The 18,699-nt window shown below is 35.4% G+C and overlaps 1 protein-coding gene across 4 annotated transcripts in view; it reads left to right on the forward strand.

Annotated features, from left to right (window-relative positions):
• The window catches only part of CSNK1A1 (casein kinase 1 alpha 1), a 173,530-nt gene that overhangs the window by 41,745 nt on the left and 113,086 nt on the right, over positions 1–18,699 (forward strand). For all 4 annotated transcript variants that reach the window (XM_053717101.1, XM_053717100.1, XM_053717102.1 and 1 more), the window contains exons 3-4: positions 10,081–10,207; positions 15,533–15,631. In XM_053717101.1, coding sequence (XP_053573076.1) covers positions 10,081–10,207; positions 15,533–15,631 — 226 coding nt within the window. The remainder of the gene's footprint in view (positions 1–10,080; positions 10,208–15,532; positions 15,632–18,699) is intronic.

The following is an 18,699-nucleotide window of genomic DNA, read 5'->3' on the forward strand; positions in this document are numbered from 1 at the left end:
ACGTTTTTTTTTTTATTTGATCGCATTTGGCGGTGAAATGGTGGCATGAAATTTACCAAAATGGGCCTAGATCAATACTTTGGGTTGTCTACTACACTAAAGCTAAAATTAACCCTACAAGCTCCCTAATTAACCCCTGCACTGCTGGGCATAATACACGTGTGGTGCGCAGCGGCATTTTGCGGCCTTCTAATTACCAAAAAGCAACGCCAAAGCCATATAAGTCTATTTCTGAACAAAGGGGATCCCAGAGAAGATTTTTCAACCATTTATGCCATAATTGCACAAGCTGTTTGTAAATAATTTCAGTGAGAAACCAAAAGTTTGTGAAAAAATTTGTGAAAAAGTGAACGATTTTTTGTATTTGATCGCATTTGGCAGTGAAATGGTGGCATGAAATATACCAAAATGGGCCTAGATCAATACTTTGGGATGTCTACTAAAAAAATTATATACATGTCAATTGATATTCAGGGATTCCTGAAAGATATCAGTGTACCAATGTAACTAGCGCTAATTTTGAAAAAAAAAATGGTTTGGAAATAGCAAAGTGCTACTTATATTTATGGCCCTATAACTTGCAAAAAAAGCAAAGAACATGTAAACATTGGGTATTTCTAAACTCTGGACAAAATCTAGAAACTATTTAGCATGGGTGTTTTTTGGTGGTTGTAGATGTGCAACAGATTTTGGGGGTCAAAGTTAGAAAAAGTGTGCGTTTTTTCCATTTTTTCCTCATATTTTATAATTTTTTTTTATAGTAAATTATAAGATATGATGAAAATAATGGTATCTTTAGAAAGTCCATTTAATGGCGAGAAAAACGGTATATAATTTGTGTGGGTACAGTAAATGAGTAAGAGGAAAATTAGAGCTAAACACTAACACCGCAGAAATGTAAAAATAGCCTTGGTCCCAAACGGACAGAAAATGGAAAATTGCTGTGGTCATTAAGGGGTTAAATAAAGAACTTTAGTTTCAGTAAAACTATAGGTGATCGTATGAAATAAGGAGCTAATCCTAATTGGTCAGCCTTTCAAGTTATTAGTGAGCTGAAGTCCTATAACAGGATGCAGATACTGGCAGTGAAGATAATGTGCCAGGACCAGTCCACACAGTGTCAATATCTTCTTGATAATGTGCATGAGTAAGAGACCATATCAGTTCTTAAAGGGACATTAAACACTTTGAGATTGTAATATAAAATGAGTAATCGTATATTTAAAGGGCCTCTAAACCCAAAATCTTTCTTTCATGATTCAGATAGAGACTAGAAATTTAAACATTACAATTTACTTCTATAATTTATTTTGCTTCATTTATTAGATATCCTTAGTTGAAGAAAAAGCAATGCACATCGTGAGCCAATCACACAAGGCTTCTATTTGCAGCAACCAATCAGCAGCTACTGAGCATAGATATGCTTTTTCAGCAAAGAATATCAAGAGAATAAAACAAATTAGATAATATAAGAAAATTAGAAAGATGTTTAAAATTACATTTTCTTTCTAAATCATGAAAGAAAAAATGTGGGTTTCATGGCCCTTTAAGAAAAAAATGATCATTATTTGTTTTGTCTTTTTACTGTAATTCCTTTCTGAAATTGTGAGCTTTTCAGTTCCTGTTATAATTGGTTTTGTACTTCCATTTCTGTTCCACACAGCCATTGGCTGCACACTCTAGTGACATTATTTATAACTGTCACTAGTTGGCCACAGCACAAACCTACGTTACAACATGGCAGCTCCCATTGTTTTATAGACACTAAAACTTTACACTTATTTTGTCAATATTTAAACCGCTAACAAAACTTTAAAAATAAATACGTCTACATGTTCGTCTCAGACTCTCTTCTTTGAATGCATCATTCCATCTAGTATTTATTTAGTGGTTAATGTCCCTTTAAAGTGGAAAAAGCAACTCCACTTGGTGGCAAGCTCTACATCAATAACTCAGGGCGCTCAGATCAATGTTTCTCAAGCCCTGCATAAAAGAAATCCGAAGCTATGCATTGTGACATTCCAGGGAGGTTGGGAAATGGCCAAGCACAATAGCTGTTCTGATTGGTGCTGTCATTTAACCTCAACTCTCCCAGCCCCGGGACTGGTAGTTCCCAACCACAGAGCGAGCTTAGAATGGATACAGCCACAGTGGCCTAAATTTTTGAAGCGGCAGTCATGGGGATGTGGGGGGCAACGTTGGGAGTCCAAACCAGGACACCATGGCTTGTCATAGGCACCCAGGGCTGTCATAGTACAACAATAATACAGTGCCTGCATACATAAATGGCACTTTGGTATATCATTTTGTTGAATCAATTTATTATGTGTAACAGGAAATGCTGCTTAAAGGACTCCATACAGTAGAATTGTATAATTAACATGTACATAATAGACAATAAAATAACACTCTGAATTTCACAAAAGCAAATTTATTTTTTCTCTTTTCTGGCCCCCTATATCATGTGAGACATCAGCCAATCAGAGACTAGTATGTGTATTCATTTTGAGGTGGTGCACATGCTCAGTAGGAGCTGGTGCCTCAAAGTATGAATATAAAAAGATTGCAAAATTTGATTTTTTTATTTTTTTTATTTTTTTTATTTTTTCTTAATCGTGTTCTCTTTCTGAATCATGAGTTTAAATTAATTTTGACTTGTGTCCAGTGTCCCTTTAAGTATTCCTTCTGCACTTGGAAACTGCAAACTGGATAAAATTACAGTGATTAAAGGACCAGTCATCACTGTAGATTTGCATAATCAACACATGCACGATAAGAAGACAATGCAATAGCACTTAGTCTGAACTTCAAATGAGTAGTAGATTTTTGTTAAATAAATTGCAAAGTTATGTACATTTCCACTCCCCCTGTGACAGCCATCAGCCAATCACAAAAGCATATCTATGTATATGCTGTGAATTCTGGCACATGCTCAGTAGGAGCTGGTGACTCAAAAAGTGTAAATATAAAGACTGTGCACATTTTGTTAATGGAAGTAAATTGGAAAGTTGTTTAAAATTGCAAGCTGTATCTGAATCATGAAGTTTAATTTTGACTTGAGTGTCCCTTTAAGACACTAATGACCTCCACCTGTACATCTTGTAAAGTTGCTTGCACATTTTCTGTTTTTTATCTTAGGCAGTACATTTTGTGATGTAGTTTGTTGCATGGTGCTTTCACATTCCAGTGCTCTCAAAATTATTTTACAACAAATCAATTATCCCTGACTATGCATAATCTCTCCTTGTACCCTTGGCTTCCGGTCATCAGAAACATGAGGCAAATGTGATCTAAAATGATTTGTTGGAGCAGCATTTTTGCCAAACTTTTCTTTAGTCTAGGGAGCACAGTATTCAGTAATCAGAACTTGAAAACTGCATTGCACACGTATGTACTGACAAAAAGATTGTCCTTCAAACTCAATGCTTAGACAATTAAATATGCAAGATTTAGAAGGTTTTGAAGTGACAGTCACTTTGAGGTAACTAAACAATTTTCTACGTACTGTGTAATTGGGTATCAGTCAACCAAGTCATGAACTCTGCATAACATTATTTTTAAACAAAGACCATTTTGGTGTAGACTGTCCCTTTTTACAAAGACTGCAAGATATTATGATAGAAGTAAATTGAAAAGCCTTTATAAAACGGCAAGCTTTTTGAATATTGAAAGTTTAAAGGTACAGTCTACTCCAAAATTTCTGCCTTTTCCCCATGACATCCCATCCCTTATCAGTAGGGAGCTGTTCTCTTAAAACTGAATCATGAATGGAAGGAGAAAGCTATAGATGATTCTGGTTTAGTACACCAACACTGCAGCTTGGTGAGATACCCTTAAAGGACCAGTCAACACAGTAGATTTGCATAATCAACAATTGCAAGATAACAAGACAATGCAATAGCACTTAGTCTGAACTTCACATGGGTAGTAGATTTTTTTTTTTTGACAATTTTAAAAGTTGTCTTTTTCCACTCCCCCTGTACCATGTGACAGCCATCAGCCATTCACAAATGCATACACACTTATTCATGCACATGCTCAGAACGAGCTGGTGACTCAAAACGTTTAAATATAAAAAGACTGTGTACCTTTAGTTAATGGAAGTAAATTAGAAAGTTGTTTAAAATGACATGCTCTATCTGAATCATGAAAGTTTAATTTTGATTGAGTGTCCCTTTAATTTAGATAGTGATTCCAGACTCCAGGCCAAGAAATGTTTGTGACTCAAGAATTTAAACCTGAATATCCTGCAGGAATACAGTGATATCAGCTACTTGCCTGAGTATATTGGGACACCTTGTAATTGAACATTTTTCTTGCTACATAAAACGTTTCAGCCAAGTCTAAACATTATTAAATTTATTTAACATCTTTATTACTTCCATTTTTAATAGCAAAACTCCACCTACCACTTGCCTTATTTTGAGGGTCTAATCTGGGCTTTAGTCTGTGTAAAGTGGATTGTTTTGCAGTTATATTTTTAATCCAATTAGGGAGTGTTATGTAGTAGGATTAGCCTTGAAGTCAGCAGGGTGCATTTCCATGTCTGAAAATTAGGAAATATACAATTTTCAGAGAGAGCTACAAGTTGCATGTAAAGGGCGCAAAATACATTATGAAAGTATGTTGCAAAGTTGGTTTATTGGATTCAATTAAAACATTTTATATAAAAATCTCAAGGTGTTTACGGCCCCTTTTAATGTTTTCCTAATGACCTGCAGTGTTCGCCACAGAAAACTCTGGCAGCCGAATGGGGTCAATGTAATACTTTGCAATATTATGTTTTCTGTTTATAAATGTTACTTAACCCAGAGCTCGACAAACCCAGGAGCCAGGGAGCCCCTGGCTCCTAGAATTATAACCCTGGTTCCTAACTTTTTGGGTGATTCTCCTATCTATATACAAATACCACTGTTAAAGGGACATGACACCCACATTTTATCTTTCATGATTTAGAAAGAGAATGCAATTTTAAATATCTTTCTAATTTACTTATTTTATCTAATTTGTTTTATTCTCTTGATATTCTTTGCTGAAAAGCATATCTAGATATGCTCAGCAGCTGCTGATTGGTTGCTGCACATAGAAGCCTCGTGTGATTGGCTCACCATGTGCATTGCTTTTTCTTCAACTAAGGATATCTAAAAAATGAAGCAAAATAAATAATAGCAGTAAATTGTAATGTTTACATTTCTATTCTGTATCTGAATCATGAAAGAAAGATTTTGGGTTTAGTGGCCCTTTAAGTCTTAACGTATCCAAAAGCACAAAATAATTGCACAATTTAACATACATTTAATGTTTATTTGTGCAACAGACATTGAAATAAATCTGGTAATAGCTAATTTTAGCTTAATATTGGCTTAAATTTTAAGTTGGTGGTTGGTAAAATAAGCTGGATAGTGTGCCCATTAAATTGAGTCCTGGGGAGAGCACTTATGGTGTGTATGTGTGTGTATGTATAATATATATATATATATAATATGTGTGTGTGTGTATATGTCTGTCTGTCTGTCTGTCTTTTCCTCCAGGTTCATGTTCTCAAATACATAAGGTTGTAATTTCAAGGAGTAAAACAGCCATTTTAATTACAAAACTCAAATGAGCAATTTCCTATACATTTAAATTTAATTCTATGTAACTGGAAACTCATTAAAGAAGATGGTGAACGTCTTGTAATTGCATTTTTCTCAAGTTTTGCAACAAATTTACTTAGTAGGCGAGTGTGAAAATGTTTTAAAGGGTCACTCAAGTCAAAATTAAACTTTCATGATTCAGATAACATGCAATTTTAAACAACTTTCCAGTTTACTTCCATTAACAAAATGTGCAATGTCTTTTAATATTTACACTTTGTCACCAGCTCATACTGAGCATGTGCAAGAACTCACAGAATATATGCATGTGATTGGCTGATAGCTGTCACATGATACAGGAGTGGAAATAGATATAACTGTAAAATGTTTCAGAAAAATAATTACTAATTTGAAGTTCAGACTAAGTGCTATTGAAATTTTGTATTTTTCAAGCTTTTAATTATGCAAATATACTGTATTTACTGGCCCTTTAATGCATTATCCTATTTTCATTGACCACACTACTTGCATATTTAGAAGAAGCTATTCAGACTTGTTTCTGGAGATGACCCAGCTAGCCATTGTTACTATGTTTGCCAGTTAGGGACAGATATGTGGCAAGGTCACATATATTTTTAGAACTTGAAAACCCACATTTTTCTGACTTAAGTTGCTAGAAAAAGAGGGGGGGGGTAAAATATAATACAAAGCAATTGTACTGTGCATACTATAACAGTTTCAGGTGTGTTCTGTCTCTTTTTTTAAAACCACAATTTGATCAGTTTAACAATGCATAAAATGTTAAGTTATTGAAAGTATAACATAATCGCAATTTATACACATTCATTATTCATATAATCTCCTTTTGCTGTAAAATACATCTGAAAATTATGCTTGATCCCCTTTCTCCATGGGTAGTTAGGGTTATTTACTTTTCGAAGACCTTGATTGCCCCTTCCCCCTTTTTTTGTCACGTATCTCAATTCATTTGCTATTTTAACATTGATTATATAGGAGAAACATTATTTTGCAACAGTGTTTAGTATACTAGTAGTTAACCTAATGGATGAATATTTGAAAAGTGTCTGAATTAACTAAACCACCTTAAAGGGGCAGTAAACACAGCAATTGTTATTTAAAATGCATAGTAAAACAACTTACTATATTTTTATTATTTTGCCCCTTTTTTCCTGTAAGTCTGAAATTTGTATTTCCCAGTCCTGAAAACTGAAAGAGCACAGGGCAGACTTGACACCCCTAGTCTTGACACATATCTGCCCCTAATTTGCAGTTAACTGCAAGTTAGGGGCAGATAAGAAACAATGCATATCACCTTGGCAAGCCCGGTCTTCTTCAGACTGAAGTCTGGATTGGCTCCTCTGAATAAGGGAAATAATTTGACCATTGCAAAGCAGTTGCCTCAAACAAGATGTTCAGACTATGCTGAAATAATTTTAGATTCCTGATTATTATTTTTTTTTTATTTTTTTTTTAGCACAAGGTATTTACTGTAATCTAGCTCTGGAAATTGAGGATTTTCTAATTCTCAGAACTGAAAAGAACTCTTCAAAGGTTATCCTAATTGGCTTTAACAGATAACTGAAAAACAATGCATTCTATTGTAACAGTATGACCGGGACTAGCCTTGTTGGCTGCAGTTTGAAGGCCAGATTTGTTCCTCCAAATGAGGCAAGACCTCAGTGGACTTGATATTGAAAAACAATAACAGCAAATAAGATGTTAAAATGTTTAGACTTGGCTGATATGAATCAAAATAACAGAAATGTCATGTAATTACAGGAGGGTTTTCAGGAAAGGGCTACCCCTGTCTTTTAAAGGGACACTTAGGCTTTATTAAATTTTCATGATTCAGATAAAGCATGTAATTTTTAAACAACTTTCCAATTTACTTCCATTAAAAAAAAATGTGCACAGTCTTTTATATTTACACTTTTTGAGTCACCAGCTTCTACTGAGCATGTGCAAGAATTCAGACTATACGTATATGCATTTGTGATTGGCTGATTGCTATCACATGGTACAGGGGGAGTGGAAATATACATAACTTTTAAATTTGTTAGAAAATAATCTACTACTCATTTGAAATTGAGTAAATGCTATTGTAATCGTCTTACCTTGCATTTGTTGATTATGCATATCTACCTTGTTTACTGGTCCTTTAACTGCACATATGCAAACCAATTTTCTGCTAAAACTCTATTATTTTTTTTTTATTGGTTTGCAAGGGCCTACAGAATATTATATATGCATTTGTTTTTGACTGATGGCTGTTGCATGATACTACTCATATGAAGTTATTGCATCTCTTTTTATCATGTATTTGTTAAATATGCAAATTTACTGTATTTTCTGATCCTTTAATGTTACATAAATCTGCACTATATACTTATTCAAACCCCCCCACGTCATAATTAACATTTCACTACCTAACCTAAATAACATAAGCAGGTCTGCTTTTCTTGCAGGCTCAGAACATTTTTGTTGGCATGCCCTTTTTTATAAGGACCAGTTTGCTCAAATTTTGTTTGTATCAATGTAAGCAGCATTCACAATGAATATGTAAACTGTTAGCAATGACACAGAATCGAGTCATGATTTTATAAAATGTTTGTCACTGGTTTAGCATGTTTTCGACGCAATCGCGGACCGACCTTAGAGAAGGGCACAGTACGCCCTCTCAGCACCTATCAAATCAGTGTGGTTTATGTAGATTTTTATTTTTTTTTCCCCACAAGTTCTCCCATTACAATCACACATGCGCCAGTGTTACTGTGCCTGTGCGTCCACGGCATTGTCTCCCGCATGCGCTTAGGTGTGATGCTCCCGTATCCCCCTCACATTCATGCTTAGAAAGGAGCTTGGGCATGATATTTACTGAGAATAGAGGGGGGGAGAGCCAGGCTATCACTTAAGCCTTTAGACATCTTCTTTCTGGTTTCGGATAAGGTCCAAAATAAGCCCTTGATTAACACTTTTTAATTTTACTAGTTAGACAGATGGTCTTAAAAGTCTGGAAGGAGAAAAACGTCCCCAGTATAGCGTCAGTGATATATAACGTACAATATCAAATGATGTTGGAACAAAATGATCCTTTAATATTTGAGGCAAATAAACTAAGAAAGTATTTTGCAAAATGGGACAAGGTAATTTTAAGTGTGCCTAGAGAGGTCCAGTTACAGCTTCTAAAATTTTTTCGCAACTCTCCGGTATTTTTACAATTAATATTATCAGACGGATATCCCGATTTCTGGGGACATTTTTTCTGAGGTAGAGGGGGGCAGGGCTCAAGTGGAGGGGAGAGAGGCCTTTTTTTTTTTTTCTCTTCTTTCCTTCCCCCTTTTTTTGTTGGTTTGTTTATTTGCATTCTATATTAATTTTTCTGTAAGAAAATAAAGAACATAGAGGTATTGATACTTCTCAAGAACTAAAGATTATGCTCTTATGCAATGAAATGTTATGTTTTTAAAATACAATGCATAACCTGTTTTTGACTATGAATTCCTCAATAAAAAATTATGATTTAAAAAAAAAAAATTATGATTTAAAAAAAAAAAATTATGATTAACAAAAAAAATAAAAAAAATAGAGGGGACTGAGCAGACATTCAAGTTCACGTTGGTGGTGATATATATATATATATATATATATATATATATATATATATATATATATATATATATATATATATATATATCTATCTCTATCTCTCCCAATCACTGTTTTGTGCACCTGGCACATTATTATTTGGGATGTTTAGTACATAAAAGTATGCAAGTTTACATTGACTCCTGTAATCATTTGCTCACGCGCATCAACCAGCTTCGAAAAAGAAGAAAAACTGTTCACTTACGAACACTGACTTTTATGTTAATGTACTTTTTAACTCTTATCTTGTATCTAAAATGTTTGTAGAATGCCCCCCTTATCTCAGGGTTAATTACAGACTTGTATTTTAGATAATTTAATGCTGATCCATGAATGACTCAACTTTTTTTTCTGTTTTTTTTTTTTTTTTTTGACAGCCGTTTCCAAACCCATCTACCAGTTCAGATGTGGTGGAATAAAAATCACCCTGGACTGATCCGACCAGTGTGATTGACAAGCCCTTGCACTAGTGCGATTTTAGGACAGTGGGGGTATTATATGAGAAAAAGCGTGTCAAGAAGTAGATGGTGCTTACCAATATAAAACAGAATTATTGTGTGATTGCCTATTTTTCCACATCACCTAAAGTGGTGATAGAAAAAAGAAATGTCAAAACACTAGTAAGTGTTTCAACACAATAATTTGACCAATACTTTTTAAATGGTAAATCTCTCTATACACATACTTTTTAACATAATCTCTGCAAAAAAAAAAACTGTCTAAGCACAACATAGCAATTAAAACAAGTTTTTACTCGTCATAACTTGTGTTTAGTAGTTGTTTTAGTAAGTGCAATAAATTACTTTGATAACTTTTTTTATTTTTTTTTATTTTTCAGGTGGTATGGGCAGGAAAAAGACTACAATGTTCTAGTCATGGATCTGCTTGGGCCTAGTCTTGAGGATCTCTTCAATTTTTGCTCTCGCAGGTTCACCATGAAAACTGTTCTTATGTTAGCAGATCAGGTAAGAAACTTCATACTGAAAGCTCAAGAAATTGAGTCTTCATTAACTTGTCTTGACAATACTGTGCTGCAGTTTCTCCTTCCTTGAATCTAAACTAGTAAATTAGGCTATAATTTGGCTGCTCCAAAACAATTTTCTCTTGTTAAGTGTATCCAGTCCACGGATCATCCATTACTTATGGGATATTCTCCTTCCCAACAGGAAGTTGCAAGAGTCCACCCACAGCAGAGCTGCTATATAGCTCCTCCCCTAACTGCCATATCCAGTCATTCTCTTGCAAGCTCTCAACATAGCTGGAGGTAGTAAGAGGAAAGTGGTGTAAGATAGTTAGTTTTTTCTTTAATCAAAAGTTTATTGTTTTTAAATGGTACCGGAGTGTACTATTTTACCTCAGGCAGCATTTATAAGAAGAATCTGCCTGCATGTTTCTATGATCTTAGCAGAAGTAACTAAGATCCACTGCTGTTCTCAAATATGTCTGAAGAGTGAGGTAACTTCAGAGGGGGAATGGCGTGCAGGTTATCCTGCTATAAGGTATGTGCAGTTAGAAGTTTTTCTAGGGATGGAATTGCTAGAAAATGCTGCTGATACCGGATTAATGCAAGTTAAGCCTAAATACAGTGATTTAATAGCGACTAGTATCAGGCTTACTATCAGAGTTATATACTCTTATAAATTTGCAATATAAAACGTTTGCTGGCATGTTTAATCGTTTTTATATATGCTTTGGTGATAAAACTTTATTGGGGCCTAGTTTTTTTCCACATGGCTGGCTTAGATTTTGCTTAGAAACACAGTTCCTGAGGCTTTCCACTGTTGTAATATGAGTGGGAGGGGCCTATTTTCGTTTTTTTTGCACAGTTAAAATTACAAAATGAATCCTCCAGCTTCCCTCAGCAGTCCCATGAATACCATAGGACATCTCTAAAGGGCTAAAAAGGCTTCCAAAATCGTTTATGGGGAAGGTATAACACAGCACAGCTGTGGCAGTTTGTTGTGTCTGTTAAAAAACGTCTATCTCATTTTTTTTATCTGTTTTTTGCATTAAGGGGTTAATCATCCATTTGCAAGTGGGTGCAATGCTCTGTTAACTTATTACATATACTGTAAAAATTTTGTTTGATTTACTGCCGTTTTTCACTGTTTTTCACTGTTTTTCAAATTTTGACAATTTGTTTCTCTTAAAGGCACAGTAACGTTTTTTATATTTGCTTGTTAACTTGATTTAAAGTGTTTTCCAAGCTTACTAGTCTCATTACTAGTCTGTACAAACATGTCTGACAGAGGAAACTCCTTGTTCATTATGTTTATAAGCCATGGTGGAACCCCATCTTAGAATGTGTACCAAATGTACTGATTTCATGTTAAGCAATAAAGATCTTTTTTTGTTTTTAAAAAATTATCACCAGAGGTTTCTGTCGAGGGGGAAGTTATGCCGATTAACTTTACCCACGTGTCAGACCCTTTGACTCCCGCTTCGGGGACTCGTACTCAAATGGCGCCAAGTACATCAAGGGCGCCCATAGCGTTTATTTTACCAGAGGATTCTGTCGAGGGGGAAGTTATGCCGATTAACTTTCCCCACTTGTCAGACCCTTCGACTCCCGCTTCAGGGATTCACGCTCAAATGGCGCCAAGTACATCAAGGGCACCCATAGCGTTTATTTTACAAGACATGGCGAAAGTTATGAATAATACTCTGGCAGCGGTATTAGTCAGACTACCTGAAATGAAAAGAAAGCAAGATAGCTCTGGGGGTAGATACAGAGCGTACAGATGCTTTAAGAACCATGTCTGATACTGCCTCACAATATGCAGAAGCTGAGGGGAGCTTCAGTCTGTGGGTGATATTTTTGACTCAGGGAAGATGATTTAACCTGATTCCGATATTTCTACATTTAAAATTTATGCTTGAGATCCTCCACTTGTTGCTCAGGGAGGCTTTAGCTGCTCTGAATGACTGTTACAATCACAGTGCCAGAGAAATTGTGTAGACTGAATAAATACTATGCAGTGCCGGTGTGTACTGATGTTTTTCCAATACCTAAAGAGGTTTACAGAAATTATTAATAAGGAATGGGATAGACCTGGTGTGCCCTTCTCTTCCCCTCCTATTTTTAGAAAAAAGTTTCTAATAGATGCCACCACACGGGACTTATGGCAGACAGTTCTTAAGGTGGAGAGAAGTTTCTACTCTAGCTAAGCGTACCACTACCCCTGGGACAGTTGTGCTTTTTTAGATCCAATGGATAAAAAATGTTTATTCAACAAGGTTTTATCCTGCAGCCCCTTGCATGCATTGCTCCTGTCACTGCTGCTGCGGCGTTCTGGTTTGAGTCTCTGGACGAGGCTTTACAGGTAGCGACTCCATTGGATGAATATACTTGACAAGCTTAGAGCACTTAAGCTAGCCAATTCCTTTGTTTCTGATGCCTTTGTTCATTTGACTAAACTAACGGCTAAGAATTCTGTTTTTTACTATACTGGCGCGCAGAGCGCTATGGCTTTTATCATGGTCAGCTGTCGTGACTTTAATAAATAAGCTACTTAACTTCCCTTCAAGGGGCAGACCCTATTCGGGCCTGGTTTGAAGGAGATTATTGCTTATATCACTGGAGGAAAAGGTCATGCCCTTCCTCATGACAGGTCCAAATCAAGGGCCAAAAAGGTCTAATTTTCGTGCCTTTCGAAACTTCAAGGCAGGTGTGGCATCAACTTCCTCTAAGGCAAAAGAAGAGGGAACTTTTGCTCAGTCCAAGACGGTCTGGAGACAACCGGACCTGGAAAAAAGATAAGCAGGCCAAGGAGCCTGCTGCTGCCTCTAAGACAGCATGAAGGAACGGACCCCTATCCGGTAACGGATCCTATAGGGGGCAGACTTTCATTCTTCGCCCAGGCGTGGGCAAGAGATGCCCAGGATCCCTGGGCATTGGAAATTATATCCCAGAGATATCTTCTGGATTTCAAAGCTTCCCCCCCAAAAAAAAAGGGAGATTTCGCCTTTCACAATTATCTGCAAACCAGATAAAGAGACATTCTTGCATTGTGTACGTGACCCATCTAGTTCCAAGAGAGGAACAGGGACAGAGTTTTCCTCAAATCTGTTTGTGGTTCCCAAGGAAAGGGAACCTTCAGACCTATTTTGGATCTAAAGATCTTAAACAAATTCCTTAGAATTCCATCATTTAAGATGGAAACTATTCGTACCATCTTAACTATGATCCAGGAGAGTCAATAGAGGATTACAATGGATTTGAAGGATGCTTATCCTCACTTTACGATGCATAAAGATCACCATCGTTTTTCAGGTTTGCCTTTCTAGACAGGCATTACCAGTTTGTAGCTCTTTCCTTTGGGTTAACTACAGACCCAAGAATCTTTATGGAGGTTCTGGGGTCGCTTTGGCGGTCCATAGGCCGCGGGGCATAGAAGTGGCCCCTTATTTAGACGACATCCTGATACAGGCGTCAACCATCTAAATTTAACTTTTCTGAGATGCACTGCCTGGAAACTGAACGCTTGATGTTATCAAAGCATGGCTTCTCCGAGTCAGTCATTGATACCTTAATACAGGCATGAAAGCCTGTCACTAGGAAAATTTAACATAGATATGGCATAAATATCTTATTGGTATGAATCCAAGGGTTACTCATGGAGTAAAGTCAGGATTCCCAGGATACTATCTTTTCTCCAAGATGATTTTGAGAAAAGGGTTGTCAGCTAGTTCCTTAAAAGGACAGATTTCTACTCTGTCTATTCTTTTGCACAAGCGTCTGGCAGATACTCCAGACGTTCAGACAATTTGTCAGGCTCTGGTTAGATCCAAGCCTGTGTTTAAACCTGTTGCTCCGCCATGGAGCTTAAACCTGATTATTAAGGTTCTTCAAGGAGTTCCGTTTGAACTTCTTCATTCCATAGATATCAAACTTTTTATCTTGGAAAGTTCCTTTTTGGTAGCTATTTCCTCGGCTCGTAGAGTCTCCGAGTTATCTGCTTTACAATGTGATTCTCCTTATCTGGTCCTCCGTACGGATAAGGTAATCCTGCGTATCAAACCTGGGTTTTTTACCTAAGGTGGTATCTAACAAGACTATCACTCAAGAGAGTGTTGTTCCATTCTTGTATCCTAATCTTTCTTCAAAGAAGGAACGTCTATTACACAATTGGAACGAGTTTCGTGCTTTAAAGTTTTTGCTTACAAGCTACTTCAGATTTTCATCAAACATTTACTTTGTTGTCTACTCTGGACAGAGGAGAGGTCAAAAGACTTCAGCAACCTCTCTTTTGGTTAAAAAGCATAATTCGTTCAGCTTATGAGACTGCTGGACAGCAGCCTCCTGAAGGAATTACAGCTCATTCTACTAGAGCTGTGGCTTTCACTTGGGCCTTTTTAAAATGAGGCTTCTGTTGAACAGATTTACAAGACGGCGTCTTGGTCTGCGCTTCATACTTTGCTTCTTCAGAGTCTATTTTTGGGAAAAAGGTGTTGTTTTTTTTTTTTTTTTTTTTTTTTTTTTCGGGCAGTGGTACCTTCCGTTTAAGTACCTGCCTTGTCCCTCCCTTCATCCGTGTACTTTAGCTTTGGTATTGGTATCCCATAAGTAATGGATGATCCGTGGACTGGATACACTTAACAAGAGAAAACATAATTTATGCTTACCTGATAAATTTATTTCAGCGATAGTGAAAAGCAGTTCATGCAAGTGTCACAGTTAATGGCAACTTTTAAGGAAATGCAGCAATTTATGCAATGTGATTCATGCCCATGACAACGTGCTAGCACGTAAAAACGTTAACAAGCAATAAAGTGATTTATTTTTAACGGTGAGTGCCTTCCCATTGCATGTGTATGTGTATATATATATATATATATATATATATATATATATATATATATATATATATATATATATATATATATATATATATATATATATATATATATATATATATATATATATATACACATACACATGCAATGGGAAGGCACTCACCGTTAAAAATAAATCACTTTATTGCTTGTTAACGTTTTTACGTGCTAGCGTATATATATATATATATATACATATACACACCGGCAGTCTGGAGCCAGCAGGATAGATTAGATGATATTCCTTTTAACAATGCATAAACTGCTTGACATTTCCACTAGTGCTTGACAAGTTTAAAGAAAAGTGTCACTATGTGCATACATGGAAAATTAAAACTGCTGCCTTGTGTGCTTAGTGTCAACTAAATAGAATGTTAGGTTTAGACAATGTTTACTTTACTATTTATCAGTATTAAAAAATGCAATTTCAGATAGTTTCCATTTTCTTTTGCTAGATGATCAGTAGAATTGAATATGTACACACAAAGAATTTTATACACAGAGATATCAAACCAGACAACTTCCTAATGGGCATCGGGCGTCATTGTAATAAGGTTAGTGTACTAATTGAGTGCTGATTCGTTTTTAGATTATAGAAGTTAATTTTCTGCTTGCTTTTGTGTAAAGACTGTATGCTGCACTGGCTTTTTAATGAATCTTGGTTTAATACAGAAATGTTCACATCACCTCTATTAAAGACTAATAATTCTATACTGCCCCACTCAACATTGCTTTCACTTGATGGTATATTCATTCTTTCATTTTGTGCATTTGGAATTTAATTTTTAATTAAAAAAAAAATAAAAAAATACTTTTGTCATATTATGAGAAAGTAGTTAAAAGAGGGCATGCATTCATCAACATGGCAGATTAAGACATAAAGAAAATTTTAGCCTAAATGATTTCATGAATACTTTCAGAATGGGTTTTTTTTTTTTTTTTTTTAATAAATATTACATATATAGGTGAAACTACTGTAGAGTAAAATGTATCCAGTCTTTTTTTTTTTCTGCAGAATGTATAAACGCGATGCAGACCTCTTTTAATTAGTTTTTCATGAGAAATCACACCTTTTTTTTTTTTAAGACCACCAGTACTGCATGATTTTAGTAATCTCTTCCTTCTTTATTTATTAGGTTTTATACTGGGCTAACATGCTTCCTTGATCATTTCCATATGTACAAATCGGGCAGACAGGCAGCAATTGGCATATCAAATAAGCATGCTGTGCACTACTTTTTTATGTTTTCTATGTATATATATTTTTCTTTAAGAGATCATGATTAGGGCTAATGTACACCACCTTATTGGAAGCAAGATTGCCAATTGTTCACTCCGTTCTGATATTTGCTTGTTGTAGCTAATGTTTACCTTTGTTTGCCTGTATGAATGCCAACTTGAGGCAAGAATAATGCTAAGTGCTAAGTTGGAGTTTCAACTAAGGTGCTTGGCTCACAACAATGAACAATTTTATTTTGACTTTTTTTAATTATTGGAAATGTACTTGGCAGAAAAAAAAACAATTTTAATACAAAAGCTTATTTTACATTTCATCCTCTTCCGTTTGCGCGCTGTAGGCTTGGGATTAGATTTATGCATCCGTTAACTTGGCCCACTTAAAGGGACAGTAAACACCTTGATTTGTATATAGAATGTTTATGAACAATGAAGCTACTTTGCAATATATTTATAATTTGTATTAGTTTGTATCTTTCATGTAATTTAGCTCTGAAAATAAGCAACTTCTAATACTCGGAACTTAAAATGCACCTGCTGACTTCTGAAGTCTAACTCTGCTAGATAGCTTGTCCCTATAAGAACAGCAAATTAATTTTATGCTAACATGATTGTGGCTAACCTAGAAGTCTGCTGGCTAACCCAGTTTGGCTCCTCCAAAAATTGTGTTGGAAATGTTAATACTTGGCTGATGGTTTTTTTTGGGTTTTTTTTGTTGTTTTTTTTGTTCTTTAGCAACAGAACAGAATGTATTTTAATTACATGGTGTTTACTGTTCCTTTAATCATTTAGTCACATTTTACTCTTAAAGCTTTTTTTTTTTTGCTAGTTATTGAATTGGAATTTTAAACCCTAAGGCTTAACGAAGCTTATCTTTTTTTGTTTTTTCTTTAGTCTTATTTTGTAAAATTATACCAAATCCATAGCACTTGATCACGTTTATGGCTAGTTTTGTTTGCATTGTTGCATAGAGGATGCCATTGATGATTTAACATTAAAGGGACAGGAAACTCCACATTTTCTTTCATGATTTGGATAGAACATAGTTTTAAACAACTTTGCAATTTACTTACATTATTAAATTTGCTTCATTATCTTCTACTTATCCTGAATGAACAACATTCCACTACTGGCAGCTAGCTGAACACATCGTTGGCTAATCACAAGAGAGAAATGTGTGAAGACGGCAATCGGCAGCTAGCTCCCACTGGTACAGGATATGTGCAAATTCTTTTTCAACAAGGGATACCAAAAGAACGAAGCACATTTTAAAATAGAAGTGTTAAAATGACATGCTCTATCTGAATCATGGAAGTTTAATTTTGACTTTCCTATACCTTTTAAGTTAGGTTAAGACCTCAAGGTGGTCGTCTGTGTGTTTTTTTGTTTTGTTTTTTCTTTCTAAAATGAGCCCCTATGTATTTTTTATTAAATGTCTAGTTGAGGACTAGATTGTTAATTATGCTTTGAAGTCTAACACTTGTAAAACATCACAAAAAGGGCTGTGGTTTGTTTCATCCTATTATCCAATTTTGGTTTGTTCCTTTTTGTATTTCCCCTTGATGTTTAACCCTATGTAAAAACGTCTATTGAATTCAGTTTTGGGTGAAATGATTCCAGGCACATGTTAAGTGAACGCCTGTATTAGTTTTGTGTATTGTTTAAAAGTAGCATTTACTAAAAGACTATAGGAAGTGCTTAAAGAAATGTAGTTGATGCATAGCAACAAATTTCAGATTTGATTAGCAGAATACTTGCAATATACTTTCAAATTGCTTTGACTATAAGCAGACGAGAGCAGTCGGTGTTGGTGTGTTGCAAAATACTTCTAATCAGATTTGAAGTGCATACTTTTACACTTAATTTGTAACTAGAATACCTCTTTGTTTTCTTTATTACTGTCCATTTTGTTGCTAATGCATTACCTTTTTAGTAAAGTAACTGATATGTGGTTGGATATGTATTATGTACTTTGTTATATTTTGTCATTTGGTCTGTAACATTTGCATTTCTGGTAATCTTGTTCCAGTACAGTTAAGATTAATTTTATATGCCCCTATTTGACATGCAAGAGGTGGATCCTTTTTTAAATGGCAAACTTTCTGCTCTTGTTGGATATTATGCCCTGCATGCTTATCACTTATCTTTCAGGTGACTAAATGCCTTGCACCTCTTCCTTACTGAAGATTGCTACCTTTTTAAATTGGCTGGGAGGGTAATTAAGAAGGGGTATTTGGAAATTGGGAGAAAAAAAAATAAACTATTGTTTACCATAATAGTGGAGCATAAAGTGTGGGTGTTACCAGCTCACCTATTATGGAAGGAATTAAACATTTTTCTTTTGAAAATGTTGCCTTCTGGTAACATGAGTGGGCAGTGTCATGTT

The sequence above is a fragment of the Bombina bombina genome, chromosome 6, assembly GCF_027579735.1.
Source record: "Bombina bombina isolate aBomBom1 chromosome 6, aBomBom1.pri, whole genome shotgun sequence".
In the NCBI taxonomy this organism is placed as follows: domain Eukaryota; kingdom Metazoa; phylum Chordata; class Amphibia; order Anura; family Bombinatoridae; genus Bombina; species Bombina bombina.